This window comes from Epinephelus fuscoguttatus, linkage group LG17, assembly GCF_011397635.1.
Source record: "Epinephelus fuscoguttatus linkage group LG17, E.fuscoguttatus.final_Chr_v1".
NCBI lineage: Eukaryota > Metazoa > Chordata > Actinopteri > Perciformes > Serranidae > Epinephelus > Epinephelus fuscoguttatus.
This window is the reverse complement of record NC_064768.1, coordinates 18,041,768-18,055,894: the sequence shown is the minus strand read 5'-3', so window position 1 is coordinate 18,055,894 and position 14,127 is coordinate 18,041,768. Positions and strand designations below refer to the sequence as shown.

Genomic DNA, 14,127 nt, shown 5'->3' with positions numbered 1-14,127 from the left:
TGTAAGCTAACAAAACCATCTTTGGTATCATTTTTTCCAGCTGGCTCTCAGTGATGTAATGTTAGTTCTTCATGGTTCTCTCCAGCGACTTGACTAGATGCTAAGGTGTATCTGGGGAATTAGTGGCCTGTCTACACATTTACAAATACTTTTGGAAACTGATATTGTCCCCTACATCTCAAAAATGCCTCCAAACACTTACTTGTCGGTGTAAGTCGTCTTCCCCAGTCTCCCCTCATCACAAAGGTAGTAAAGTGTACAGGCTAACACTATCTTTTTCAAAACACCTACTGAAGATCTCAGCACTGCTGATTCCCAGACAATTTAAGGATGAAGGAGCTTACTCAAACATAAAAATGATGCTCTGGACATGCTAACATTTTCCTTCATTCCTCAGTGACAACAATCTCAATCTCTCAATCTCTCAATCGACTCACTCGAACTGGGCCCGTCCCTAACATCATTCCTGATGGACCTTAAACCACAGGTGCTGAGGTGGAGCGACAACATTGGGTGCAGCAGACACCTCCATTTGTACATGAAGTGGTGCAGCAATAGTTTAAGTGTAAAGTAGTCACTAGACCAAGCAGTGCAAACAAAACGTTAGCAACCGGGTAGTCTATCATTGTTGTTTTTGGTGAATACTTATCAAACAAAGCAACAATTGGTATGCATGAATTGAGGAGATTACATAATTACTTCCCAAATGCTCCGTTTTCACGCCCACACAGACACATGGTAACCTGCACTTTAGAGGGTGTTTCTAAAAATCTCTGTTTTAGTGACCTAAAACTCTATTTGGGTGTGGGCAAGAGACCAAAACGTTATGGAAAATATCCGTTTACAAAAATATTCGTATATGTAGGGAGTGCCTAAGTGTCAGATTGGTAGGAAAGAATAGTATTATTGTTAGTTCAGGAAATGAATGGGAATTAATTTATTTGTGGCACTCGTTTAAAATAGCATACTTTTTTTGGTGTTAAGGTCCAAGTTGAGTTGCAAAGCCTTTATGTGATTTGTCAAGTTGAGTCATAAGTCATCAAATTTGACGCTTGAGTCTGAATCCAGTCCAAATCACGTGACTGGAACTCACATCTCTGCTATATACTAAGAGGGGGTGAATACCTGCACAAACATGTATTTGGCAAGAGAGTTTGCAACACTCTTGCCAACCTCAGCTCAGACTGAAGCCATCACATGTGGACAGCAAAGCCACTAAAAACGCATATTTTCTACCAACAATACATGTTTTTCTGGAGCATGTTTTTACATGTGGTCTCAGTCTCTGTTGCTGGCATATTTCCTTTAGAGTATCTGTTTAAGAGAGGCATCCCAGAAGAAAAAAATCTGAGAGGAAAATGGAGAAATATGGCTTCTGGGTGTGGCAAAGCAGAGGCTGAACATTTCACGACTGCAGTCTGAGTAGCTGAACTCACAAGATCATAACTTTGCCAACAGGGCTGGTTTCTTGCCACATGTGGGGTTTTGCTTCCAGCCCAGACACCTTTTATTATTCAGCACACTATTAGAAAAAGGTGCTCTGCTCTCGTACAAAGTGTGGAGACTCTCAACAACTACAAAAATGGGGGATTCCTCTTCGCAGTTAAAAGAAGCTGCTGAAAGAAAAGGAGGAGACGAAGGGCAGGTCCTGGGCTGTGGTTTGAGGTTATCCTGAGTCATGAAGGAACCTCGTCCTCCTCTCCCTCTGGAAAAACTGACAAGGCTCAGCCACATGAAAACTGCTCAGTCCTGCCAGTCATTTTTGCCAAAGACAGCTGCCGTGCAGAGGGGAAAAACACTTTTTATGAGTCATACGTAAACAGCCATGTGTTTCTATGGTTTAAACTGGATACAGGAGCAGCATATTTTCAAATTATAGATGTTTTTGCTGATTTGTAATTTCCATTCTGTCTGTTGTTATGCATCACAAAGCTAAAGGACAGCCAAAACTTAATTAGAAAGATTTACAAAAGCCTGACTGAGATCTTATGATCTTGTCATTGCAGCTAGATGGTGTTTATTTGTTTCTGTGTGTGTTTTCTAACCAAAGCTGTTACTCAGAGTCATGTGAAATGACACTGCAGCAACCACGCCCAGACTCCAGCAACCACCATTCCTTCTGTCACCACAGGAAATCTCCCTACAAGCTCCAAAACAAACAGAAACACTGAGAATGCAGGTACAGTTGTGTGTCTCATAGTCCTCCCATGTTACAATATACTATATTTAGGATTTAAACCCAGCAGCTTCAGGCAGGACCACAGAAATGTCTTAAGGTAGAAAAAAAATAAAGCTTTTTAAAATTCTTGGTTTTCTACTGACACTATGTGGCAGGAGGGCAGAACTGCAGTCACACAGAAACCAAAGGACAAAAGAGTATGAAAAGAAAATAGAAGTTTATTGAGAATTCTGAATCCTGCTCACCCTTCCACAGTAGCAGAAAGACAACAACAACACAGACGAACATTAGTTAAAATCTGGACACATAAATACCGCTTCTCTCGTATCATGATATCCAAAAACAATCTATTCCAGTCACACAAACGTAAAGAGGGGAGAGAGCGAGGGGAGGGCAGCTGAGTGTCAGCCCCGCCGCTTCAGAAACAAACAAAAAAAATAAGCGGCTGGTGGTCAGTCTGTCTCTAAACCTGAACATAAATAATGAGACTGTGCTGTGAAGAGACACCAGTGGGATCAGTGCAGTGGTGGAGTGAGCTGAAGGATTCAGATTGTCTAAATTCCTCTTTCTCCGGGTCTCCTCCTCGATCTTTACAGGGGTAGTTTGACATTTTGGGGAATTATTCGATTTGTAGCAGCGAGTTCGATGAGAAGATTGACACCACTCTCATATCTGTACATTAAATATAAAGGTACGACCAGCAGGCCGTTAGCTTAGCATAAAAACTGGAAACGGAAAAACGGCGAGTCTGGCTCTGTTCAAAGGTAATAAAATTCACCTACCAACACATCTAAAGCTCAGAAATGAATATGAACTTTGTTTTTATTTTGCATTTCCATCATGGGTCAGACTATCTCTTAGCAGGGACCAGTTAGCCTTAAGGGCTTTCTAACTCAAACCATTATCTTTTTTGTAAACTTAACCAAGAAACGACTTTCTGGCAAAAAGCCCTGAAGGCAAACTTCCCTAACAGTAAGTCACTACCAGTTTCCAAGCAACTGCTAACCGGCACATAACCCAGACTAGAAAAAGATCAACAGAGTGCTGCAGGGATGACTTCCTTTTCTTTGTAGGACAACCCTGAAGTTAACATCGCTCTGGTTCCTTGACAAAAAGCCTATGGGATTTTTCAAGAACACAGAAAATGATTTACAAGTTTTGTTCAGCAAAATAAATGAACACCACTTTTATGACTTTTGGAGCCTAAATGCAGTTGTCAAAAGTAAAAAGCTATGACTTAAACATCAAAATTCACCAGTAGGGTGTTTACTGACCTATATTATGTCGTAGAAATAAACGTGAAAGTCTCTTGAGCTTGTGTTACCCACAGACCTTATTTAAAGCATCTAACAGAGAAACCCATAGACTTAATGACGAGGGAACTGGAAGTACAAAAATGCTACTTAACTGACACGTTTTAGGATTCTTGCACCCTTTAATTGACCTTTTTACACTTTGTTTGTTGTAAAGATTGAAGAAACAAGATATCGTGTGTTAATTAAGGAGCTTAAGCTTCTAACAGCTATAAAGCTCATTAATTAAAACAATACTGTGTTTAATTGCCTCCAAATGGAGGTCGCCCTTTCTGGCAGAAATCTCTTAATTTTAACCTGAACCATGATCTTTTTCCTTAACCTAAACCTAACCCCAATGGCGCACTTCTCCCAACAGCTCATTAAAATTGGATTTTCCTCCTTGGTCAATGCTAAATGAAAATTAGGCCATTAATTTATCCTACTGAAAAATGAAAAAATGAAGAATTCTGATACCCTTGAACAGAGCTAGGCTGTGGATGTATTATTAGATCTGGATACTGGACCCCAAGATTGTGTCTATTTAGTCTGATGAGAGTTGCTAACCAAGCCATACACCAAAAATGTGTCTAGCTTCGACGGTATGCGGTAGTGTTTCTGCAACTCGCCCCGCCCCGAGTTCCTGCTCGTCTCACAGACTTAACATTCTGCTGACGTCCCAGGTTTAAATCATTTTTCTTTACTCGAAGAAGTTTAACAAATAAAATACCATCTTGGATCAAAAATTCACAAGAGACAGTCATAACTGACCTTGTTGGCAGTTTGAGGTGTCCTGTCAACAGATTTACAGACATCTCTTTTACAATGATGGTCTCTGGTCAAAACTGGAAGCAAGGCTGAGCTGCGTTCTTGGGAGCCCTACCTTGCCAGGCTAACTGTTTTCCCATTTCCGATCTTTATGCTAAGTGAAGCTAACTGTCCGCTAACAGTAGCTTCACGTTACCACAGAGAGGTGCCAGTTTTCCCATCCTCTGTTTGCAAGAAAGCAAATACGCGAATTTCCCAAAATTTCGAACTAATTTTTTTTTGACGGAAGATGAAGCTACGAGGGAAGGGGGGTTGACAATACAAATGCAGCTAAGCCTGCTGCTGCAGGAGGGGACACATCTCAGAGAAGTAGCACAGGTTATATTTTCACTTCGGTACCAATACAGACAGTTGTTTGACACACGCACAGACAGCTGGAGAAACGACACAGGCTGATTACAATTGTCTGAACGATTCGTAAATTCATGTTAGTTTAATCTATTTCTATGTTACCTCCTCTAACAGTGGAAAGGAAACAAAAAAGAAACTAATGTTGCTTGTGCCTTGAAAAAAATAAGAACCTGGGTGTGTTCTCTGAATCTTAAGGCAAATTTAACAGAAAGCTTTGTGCAATAACACCACAAACGTCAGACAAACTGGTAACCAAATTCTTACAAATCAGTGATACAAAAAAAACCAAAAACAAATAAAACACCCACCAACCAAACTGTCTCTGCGAGTGCCAGCCTGAGTGTACATGCACTGGGGGGGCTAATAGGGAGAGGAGGCTTCCAATGATGGAGGGTTTACCACCACCCTTTACCAAACTGTGCCAAATACAGAACAGACGCAGAGCCAGAGATGAAAACCGACTCTGCTTTTGCACTTTCTTCAGCTTTCTGCCTACCAGCCCTGAACATAAAAACCTTTTCTACGGGAAAAGTTCCCTGTAACTGATTACATAATGTTCTCATCAGCATGCTCGTGAACAGCAGCAGCAGCAGCATGAGGCCCCTGTATTGTTCAGCTTCCTCTTACCTCACCCTCCTGTTTTTGGCACTGATGAGTTTGGTAAGGTACGTGCATGGAATCCCAACTGTGTGGATGCATCTATGTATTTCTGTATGTATGAGTGCGTGCGTGTGTGTGTGTGTGTGTTTGTGTTTGTGATTAAGATCATAGCTGTGCGTTTTTTCATGTCTCGCTCACACTCAAAAATCTTTACACTTTTTCATTTACCCTAATCTAAACCAAAATAATACAGTCTTCAGGGTGGGGAGGGGGCACCTGAAAAGCTTTGTAAAATGCAGGTGACTCCTCCCCTTCTGATGATAACTTTTTCCTGTCTTCTCTACGAATCTTGCTCTTCCACCTGCTTTGTCCAGGACGCTCTAGCGGATGGCCTTGACAGGGCTCTTGAAGCTGGAGGCGGCTTGCAGCTGCAGCTGGTAAGCCATGGGGTGGATCTTGAACCCGTACAGCCTGGAGAGAGTACGTAACAAACGTGTGTGAGCATTTCTTCTGGTTACTTTTCAGGTTGATTACAAAACATGACTAAAAAGGACACGAGTCACTCAGAAGCTACAAATATTAACTTCAAATAAAATAAGCGAGATGCAACATAAACAAGCAAACTGAACTTAATGAGACTGAGTACACTGTGAACAGTGATGTGTTTGCTTTCAGGGAGAGAGCACGGATGTACTCGTAACATCTTAAGCTCTTGCTGTTTTCCATCACCCCACCCTGTCTGTCCCTCATGTGATGTGCCTGTACAGACATCACAACACAATGAAATAGGATTCAGGAAAAGGATGTGAGGAATAAAATTATCTAAAGTGATCAGAAATCTAATGGCATTTTTAGTTTTATTATCAGCCTGAGACCAAGACTGGGGTTTAACTAAAGAAAAGCATGTGATCGTTGCCACATTAAATGTTAGATGTTCATTTACAACACATGCTCAAGTTAATTTGTGGCACCATGTGCAGTGAGTTCTCTAAAGCTGAAACAATTAGTCCAGTAAAGCCATAATCTAATATCAACTGTGGAGCGTACTGGTATGTGTACTCATCCTGAAATGGTTGGTACAGGACATTCCGTATGCCTTGTGACCCAATCATCAAACTGTGCTACTTATGTGTACTTCTCACACTTATGAGATATAAATAATGGAGTGCAGTTTTGGAAGTGCACTAGCCTCTGTCTATCAGCTGCAGCATGCTACTCTGCTTAGCCTAGCTGGCTGAGTTAGTCAAGCTCAGTTTGTACGAAGCACTTCAAACATTTCATTTACAACAACATCATCTGAATGTGTCGATTAACAGAACGAGACAAAAACACACTATAAGTCGAGTCCCTCTCCCCACAGCGTTCAGGCAGCCTCTCACTGCAGATTCTGACTGTGCCAAAGTAATAACGAATGTGTTTATCACTACGCACATGTGACCAAACTTGCATAATACCAGGGGTGTAAATCACAAGTTTCATCACGATACAAAACTATACAGAATCACCAAGTCTTGCACGATATGATTTCGATTTGATAAAATTTAGGGGCCTCCGACCGATGTAAGATGATACCAGTAAATATCCTTCATGTCTTTTTCCTGACTGCTTCCCATTGTCTGCGTGGCAGTAGGCTGCTAGCAAATTTTGAATGTTTAGTAAGGAGGAGCACTTGGACAGAAATGGTGACACAGATGTACCGTGGGGAATTCAGAATAGAGGCAATCTTTAAAATGATGATACGCATCAATGTTTTCAATATGGGTCGATAATATTTGATTGTTGACTACTGCATCGATATTGTTACATTCCTACATAATACTGTAACTTATATTGTGGATAATGCCAAATTAAAACATATGATTTAAGTGCTTGAGCCACGTGCTATCACGTGTGCATTTTTTTTTTATATATATCAAGGACCATGTACCAGAGAACATTGGACTCAACAGAGTAAAGATGCACCAGATTATAGCTTTTTAGCTAGTTTCCTTCTGCAGTCCCTGAGGCAGGCAAAAGAAGAAATAACAAAAGAAAAATTATTCTAGTCAGTCCGTTCTGCCCGCCCTGTTAATGAGTGCTGGCTGCAATTCTTCTGATGGGGAGTTATATTAGTGATATTTGTGCGATTTATTTTTAGTATTTGAGCCACTGTTGAATGTTTAAATTTTTCAAGACACATTAAAAAAAGGTATTTTCTGCAGTTTTTGTTTTCCCTGCTTTATCAAAAAACGTACCGAACCGTGCATTTAAACCCCTTAAATTAATAAACTTTTCTTTCCCCAAGCAAAAAAAGATAAACATTGTCTCGGTCCAGCTCGGAGTGTTGGTCTGACAAAACAAGCATTTCAGTACAACCACTGTTGGCATTTTTGATGGACATTTTTGGAACTTCCTGATGACCTGTAGACAAAACAAATGTAACTTGCAAGCATAAAACGCAAAACAGAAAGTGCCGATTGTGACTCAACTACAATATTACAATTAAAAGAAATACACCAGACAGTTTGATGATCTGGCCTCGTTTCATATTAGCGTAACTATCGCTCATCAGAATAGATTCATCAGCCTATAGTGTACGGCTGCATTTTACTGACTTAAGTCATCAAGGCGATTATTATGTTCAACTTTAAAATAACTTATTTTTGAGCATGAGCAACATTATGAATGAGGGATTTTCCTGTTGTCGTACAGTATTTGTTCCATAATAGTATAGATGCTGTGATTGGTGGACTCTTCCCTAATGATGTGCACTTCAAGTGTGTTTCTAATGGTGTGAACAGTAAGACAGTGTCCTCTAAAGCACACACTGACTGGTCAGAGTGCAGATAAATTACTGCTGCAGTGCATCACATTTCTACAGGAGCACACCTTCAAGTTTGATCCGTCGTACTCACCTTGGGACAAACTGGTTGGCGGGCCTCTTGGGCCTGTACTCAGGGTGAACCATGAAGAGCATGTGAGGAAAGCCAGTGCCAAAATAGGCTCCATCTGTGTGGTGGTGCCTGGAGGACTTGGGTGTGTAGACGTCCATACATTTAGGACAGTAAAGCTTCACCATGGCCTCTCCTGGGATGTCTGACAAGCCTATGGATAAAGAGGATGAGGAAGGACAGTAGAGGAAGAAAGTGGTTTAGATATCAGATATAGGCAAATCTTATCACAGCACAGGGATGCTGCTCATAGAGTACAAAAATATCCATACTGCTTGTTGGTGTTTTCACTCTGCATTAGTGTTGTCACGGTACCAAAATTGGGACCCATGGTACGATACCAGTGAAAGTATCACAGTTCTGAGTAGTATCACGATACCACAGCAAAAATGAGGCAGATGTGCCTTTTGACATTTATAAAAAGATAAATCACTTTTCTATAATACATCAATGATATTTCAATGGAATAAATTACTTATTGACTTATTCAGACTTACTAATAATACCACAAGTGTTAATTACCGTCATGGAAGCCACAACATTTTCATACTTGCCGGCCACATTGTGCTGCTTTACCCTGTCTTGTGGGAAGTCGTTTGAATATGAATCTTTTTACTTACCGATAGGAAGCATGGGCTGATTCTCACAATAGACCCGAGGGCAATAGCCGAAATCTCCCTGTTGATACTTCTCCAACTGCAAGATATAAAACAGGATATTACTATGCTATACTAAAAATACTGATAGGTGGCAGGCAATCCTTAAAATTTACACCTGAAAAAATGTGCCAGGAAAAAAGTTTAACATTTGTGAGATTACAGTAAAGATAATTAAAAAAGTAAATACAATATTATACATATATATCTCCTCCAACTACAGAATGGAGGGCTTCACAGGTCTACCAGGACCCTTGGACCCAAGACCCTAATCATGATGGTACAGGTTTGGATCCACATTATATTATGGTCAATCATGTCTGCGTTGAGTCCCATTCTATTACTGCAGGTCCCAGGTCTGTTTATCATCTTGTACAATACCCATGTGGATCCAAGAAGAAATGCATAAACCTTGTGTGTGTTACTAGCGCTGTGAATAGGCTGACTTAGGATCAGATTAGAAGAGCAAAAGCAAGGTGAAAAAACAAAAGAAAAAAAAAGAAAGTTGAGCAACAGCACCACCAAGTTGGAGACAGATCAGAAGACAGATGAATAGTGAGCTCATCAATATTCACAATTTGGATGAATTTCATTAAAAACTCTTAATTCTTTTGATTGGTGGACCCTTATGGACTAAAGAGACAACCACAACAACAAAATAACTGATAATAGAATACAATTAAAAATAAAAATAGAACATTTAAACATTATATATAGTAAAATGGGTAAGAACAGTTTGTTGTATCTGACATGAAAAATGTTTTTAGTAGTACAATGGCATTTTTAATGGCAATTTGAATTACCAGGTTTACTGAGTCTATAAAAAAGACCTTAGACCCGTCTCTCTCCTCTTAGACATGCACCCGATTGGGTCTATAATATCTTAGGCATTCACCTGCATGAATATATCGACAGTTGCCAGTTCCTGGGCGATGGAAACGACGAATCAATCCAAAATAGTTTTATGTCCTGTCGATCAATTAATATTAATTGCTGCTCTACATTGTGTATTTACCTCTCAATTGCATTTGCCTATTCTGTGATGAGTCAAGACAAAAATTTCTAGCATTACTCTGTGGCTAAATTCACACTACAAGCCTTTGTGCTTTGATTTATTGTTCAGATGCCACTTTTTTAGTCTGGCTGTTCACATTCTTTTTTATATGTGGCTAATATCAGATTCCATAAGAGCTGATCAAAAGTACGAACTCACCTGCATGCACAAAAGAACAAAATCAGAGACGTGACACGCTGTCGTCTAAGTAAACATGAGGGCCACTCATGTTTACTTTACTTACACAGTTAGTGTTTGCAGGTTTATGTATAAGTTAGATTTGCAGCGAATTTGTGAGCAGATGATGAGGAGAAAGACAGTTGAGCTTTGATTATGGCTTTTTGTGATGCAATGGCTGCTACTTCTGTACAGAGTTGTGTGTGGTTGTGGAGTCAGAGCCAGGAATGGTGGGATCGACGCATGGATGGGAAGTCACATGAAAAAAATCAGACCTGTTTCTGAGTTAGGACCACATGGCCCAAACCAGAATTAAAAAGATCTGAGTTTAAGAATGTAAAAACAAATACTGTCAGGAATGTAATTAAAGCATGACACCGCTTGATCATGTACTATCAGGTAATAAATTAGCCCTTTATAATGCAAACATCTACCAGCCACCTTCATATTTTCCAGCATTTGTTTGGTGCTAATTTCCCACCCTCTGTGATTCATCCTTCTATTGTTTTGATGGTGCCATCAGAAGGTGGAATCTGACACTGAGCTATAAATCCAAACCTATGTTGTAAGTATCTATGACAGAACTGTTGTTGCCCCTTGCATCGAGCGTAAACCCAGCTTTAGAAACTGTGACTGACAGCGATTTGCTTTAGTATACAACCTCTGTAATCATGCCTGGCCAATGTTTATCCATTTTCCTATTCATCCCACAAAAATCAAGCATCATCACCCCCTTTTAGCAGCAGCAGTGTTTTAAGCTGACAGATTTCATCTCACATGGTGTAAGTAATTTTCCACCCCGTCGAGAAGAAAGTAATGGAAAAACAGCTTCCCTAATGTAGATAGGGGGTAGTGGAGTCTGCTGATGCAGCTGACGCCTACCATCTGTGCGATGCCTCGATTAGTGAGGATGTAGCGTGCGTGGATAAGGCCGTACAGCATCTCGGCTGCCTGCTCGATCAGGTCGCTCTGGTTGGGATTGTCCTCCAGCTCCTCATCTGAAGAAAGAAGGGAGCAGAGAACACAATTGGTCCACATTTCTTTTTGATGATTCACAGAGATGCAAAACTGACACTGTGCTGAGAAACATTTTCAAAAGGGACAGGGAATACCAAAAATACAACAGAGAGAGAGAGAGTGCTCCTCTTAGATTAGGAAAAAAAAAAAGAAAAAAAAAAAAAGAATAGGGACACAACAGTTTTCAAAACATTTTCTAATCTTGGAAAGGGCATAAAGACAACAGCAGTTCTAAGGGAGCCTGAGGAGAAGTTGAAATAACTCACATGGTTTCACAGATTCTGTGAAAATGTACAATGTGACAAGCACAAAATGACCTGCAATGCTGGGTGTTAATGTGTAATTATCTGACAACTGAACAGGAAAAACAACCTCAAAACAAAAGAATGCCAAGATCAAATGTTCATTTTTATTTAATAAATGACATGTAACAGTGCTCAGCATGACAGATTAAAAGAGCAGTGTACATTACAGTCAAGATATATGATAGCCTCCTAAATGAAACACCTGACACTCCTTTACTCTTTCACCTCTTGATCTGTTACACATGTTCACTGGTAAATGAAGATGAACATCTGGTGTCAGCATTTAGATTTTAAAACTGTTTAAGGATTCTCCTGCTCTCCTGATGGTTCTCTCTCCCATCTAGACAATAATTGACTGTTCCCACTGTGCTTAACTAGATTAAAGAATGTGGAGGTATGAATATTTATACAGACCTGGTTCAAGATCCAGGATCATGTCTAGGGCCTGGCGGTAGTGGGGAACCTGCTCATTGAGCCCCGTCAAGTTGAACTTGTCCTGGATGTAGTCTTCATCCACCTTTAGTTGAAGAAATCAGATCAGAAAACTGATTATTACGAAACAAGTTAGCATGGCATATAACTGACAGGATAGGTTCAGGTTTTAGGCGTTTTAGTCGCTATAATCATTCCAATTCCCTTTCAAATGTGAGAACACCTGGGCAGAGGGGTATTGTTTTAAGGTAAACTTGAAAAATTGTGAGCCTATTTAATAAGGAAAAGAGGTTTGTAAGAGTCAATACAGAGCATGTGAATTCGAGGATGTGGCTGACTGCTTCTTCACTTGGCTCACACAAAATTTAAATGTACATGGTCTGTATTAACTTTGACGAAGTGACGTTTCAAAACCTGAGTAATCTTGTTTTTTTGTTACCTTGCAGTCACTTAATGCCATTTTCCCCAGCTTATAGACTGACAACATTTCCTGACACCAAGTAAGTATGTTTTATCATTCAAATTCTTATGGTAACACGTTAAATGAAGGGATCTTGGAGTGAAATGCCTGAAGATATTAATACAGCACACAATGCATATTATACAGTGGTATCTCAGGGCTAGATCTGGCTGTGTCATCAAAACACAGTACAATAAGCTTTACTCAGCCCACACAGTTATCGTTTCAAATCCAGCTTTTGTTTTAAACTTAGTTCTGATTTGTCACTACATGGATGGCAACAATGTGTATATACACAGACATATCAGATAGAGAACAAGGCAACACACCTCACAGAAAAACTCATTCCCCCTCAGTCCACAGAACCAGGAGATCCATGACACTTCCTCTGAACTGCTCATCTCTGAAGACCTGTAAAACAGAGGTTAAAATACTCAGCAATATCCAGATATTGGTCAAATATCAATGAACTCACACTAATTGTAATATAATAACTATAATAGTAACAACTTCCAGTGTCAAATACATATCTTTAACTGGTCAGATTCTTCCCCAGTATGTCCACAATGCTAGATTTGGTCCAAAAACAGTGATGTGAGAATGTAATACTCTGTCATGACAAGAATAACTTGGCTGGATGAAGCAATAGCTGCTGCCCAAATCTGATGAAGGCTAAGCTAACAAGCTAACTTAGCCGGCGTTATCTTGTTAACACCGTTAAATTTTCAAAGTAGTCGTTGCAGTACAACTTTTTTATCTTGAATCTGTCAAAAACTTATGTAATTCGTGATAAGCCTAACCTTGAATGTCTGGTGTACTCATAAGACACATAAGCGGTTAATGTAGCCGACGTTAGCTCGCTAAGCTAAACCCCGCTAGCTGCTGGGACCCAAACTGAAATTCAATATGGCGCATCGTTAGAAAACAGGCCTCGGGACAAAGATGAGCTCTTTTTTGAGCTCCCTCCGCCTCTGCGTTTAAACGTCTCGATACAGTTATGTGAGCGAGGGGGTCCACTTACCCGGCTTTCAACTTTTAGACTTCTTAAAAAATCCGACAGCTCAAAAATTTAGCAAGCTCACCGGTGTAAATAAGATGGACACCACCTCCCAGTTCACCCTCTACGTTCTTCCTCTTCCTCCCGAGACTCGGAGGCGGCGGACAGCGCCGATGGCGCACTACTGTCGCCCACTGGTGACACTGAGTATTACACATTCTTCAAAAGCGCACTTTTATTGGTTTGTCTTGCAAAAAGGAAGAACCTGTATTTCCATCCGTTATCTCTTCTTCTTCTTTTTTTTTTTTTTTTTAACAAACTTCATCAAGTTTGGAGTTATTTTTCTAAATTAAAAAGAGCCTAAATAACCCTTTGTACTATTTGTACTTACTGTTACATAAGCCCCCTCTCCTCTCTCTTTGTTTTATTCTCTTGTCTGTGTGAATGATGTCCTTCAGTTCTGTTTTTGTGTGTTTGTGTATATGTTCACATTCTATGAATCATTTTGTCATATGGATTGTCTATATTGTCCTTTTATTATATTGGTCTATCCTGTACACACATCTATTGCACGCCTGTCCGTCCTGGGAGAGGGATCCCTCCTCAGTTGCTCTCTCTCTCTATACATATATAGACATGTAATATTCTGCTGTTGAAAGAGCATTCTGCTTTCTTCTGATGTAAGGTTTAATCTGACCTGGAGATTTCATGTGGGTGAGAAACTTGCTTTGTAGCTGTTCCTAGGACACCTTATCAGCCCTGACTTGTCACATGCACCCTCCTTTAGCTTCACCTAGCATTATGTTTTAATTACAAATATGTGACTGAACCTGTTCGTCTTTGAGGTCA

General features: G+C 40.1%; 1 protein-coding gene across 1 annotated transcript; it reads right to left on the bottom strand.

The window, feature by feature from the left end:
• Window positions 1–2,377: 2,377 nt before the first annotated feature.
• csnk2b (casein kinase 2, beta polypeptide) lies at window positions 2,378–13,439 on the bottom strand. The gene is made up of 7 exons (XM_049602309.1): window positions 13,303–13,439; window positions 12,611–12,692; window positions 11,804–11,906; window positions 10,950–11,065; window positions 8,801–8,876; window positions 8,145–8,334; window positions 2,378–5,721 (listed from the first exon to the last, which is right to left on the bottom strand). Exons 2-7 carry the CDS (start codon window positions 12,680–12,682, stop codon window positions 5,631–5,633), a joined length of 648 nt encoding a protein of 215 aa, XP_049458266.1. The 5' UTR covers window positions 12,683–12,692; window positions 13,303–13,439; the 3' UTR covers window positions 2,378–5,630.
• Window positions 13,440–14,127: the final 688 nt, after the last annotated feature.

Bases quoted from the DNA above. Each gene is read 5' to 3' on its own strand.
- csnk2b (XM_049602309.1), bottom strand. From the start codon at position 12,682: ATGAGCAGTTCAGAGGAAGTGTCATGGATCTCCTGGTTCTGTGGACTG. The intron at 11,907-12,610 runs GTGTGTTGCCTT...CTTCAACTAAAG, and splicing joins GGAATGAGTTTTTCTGTGAG to GTGGATGAAGACTACATCCA. The intron at 8,877-10,949 runs GTAGGCGTCAGC...TATATCTTGCAG, and splicing joins ATCGAGGCATCGCACAGATG to TTGGAGAAGTATCAACAGGG.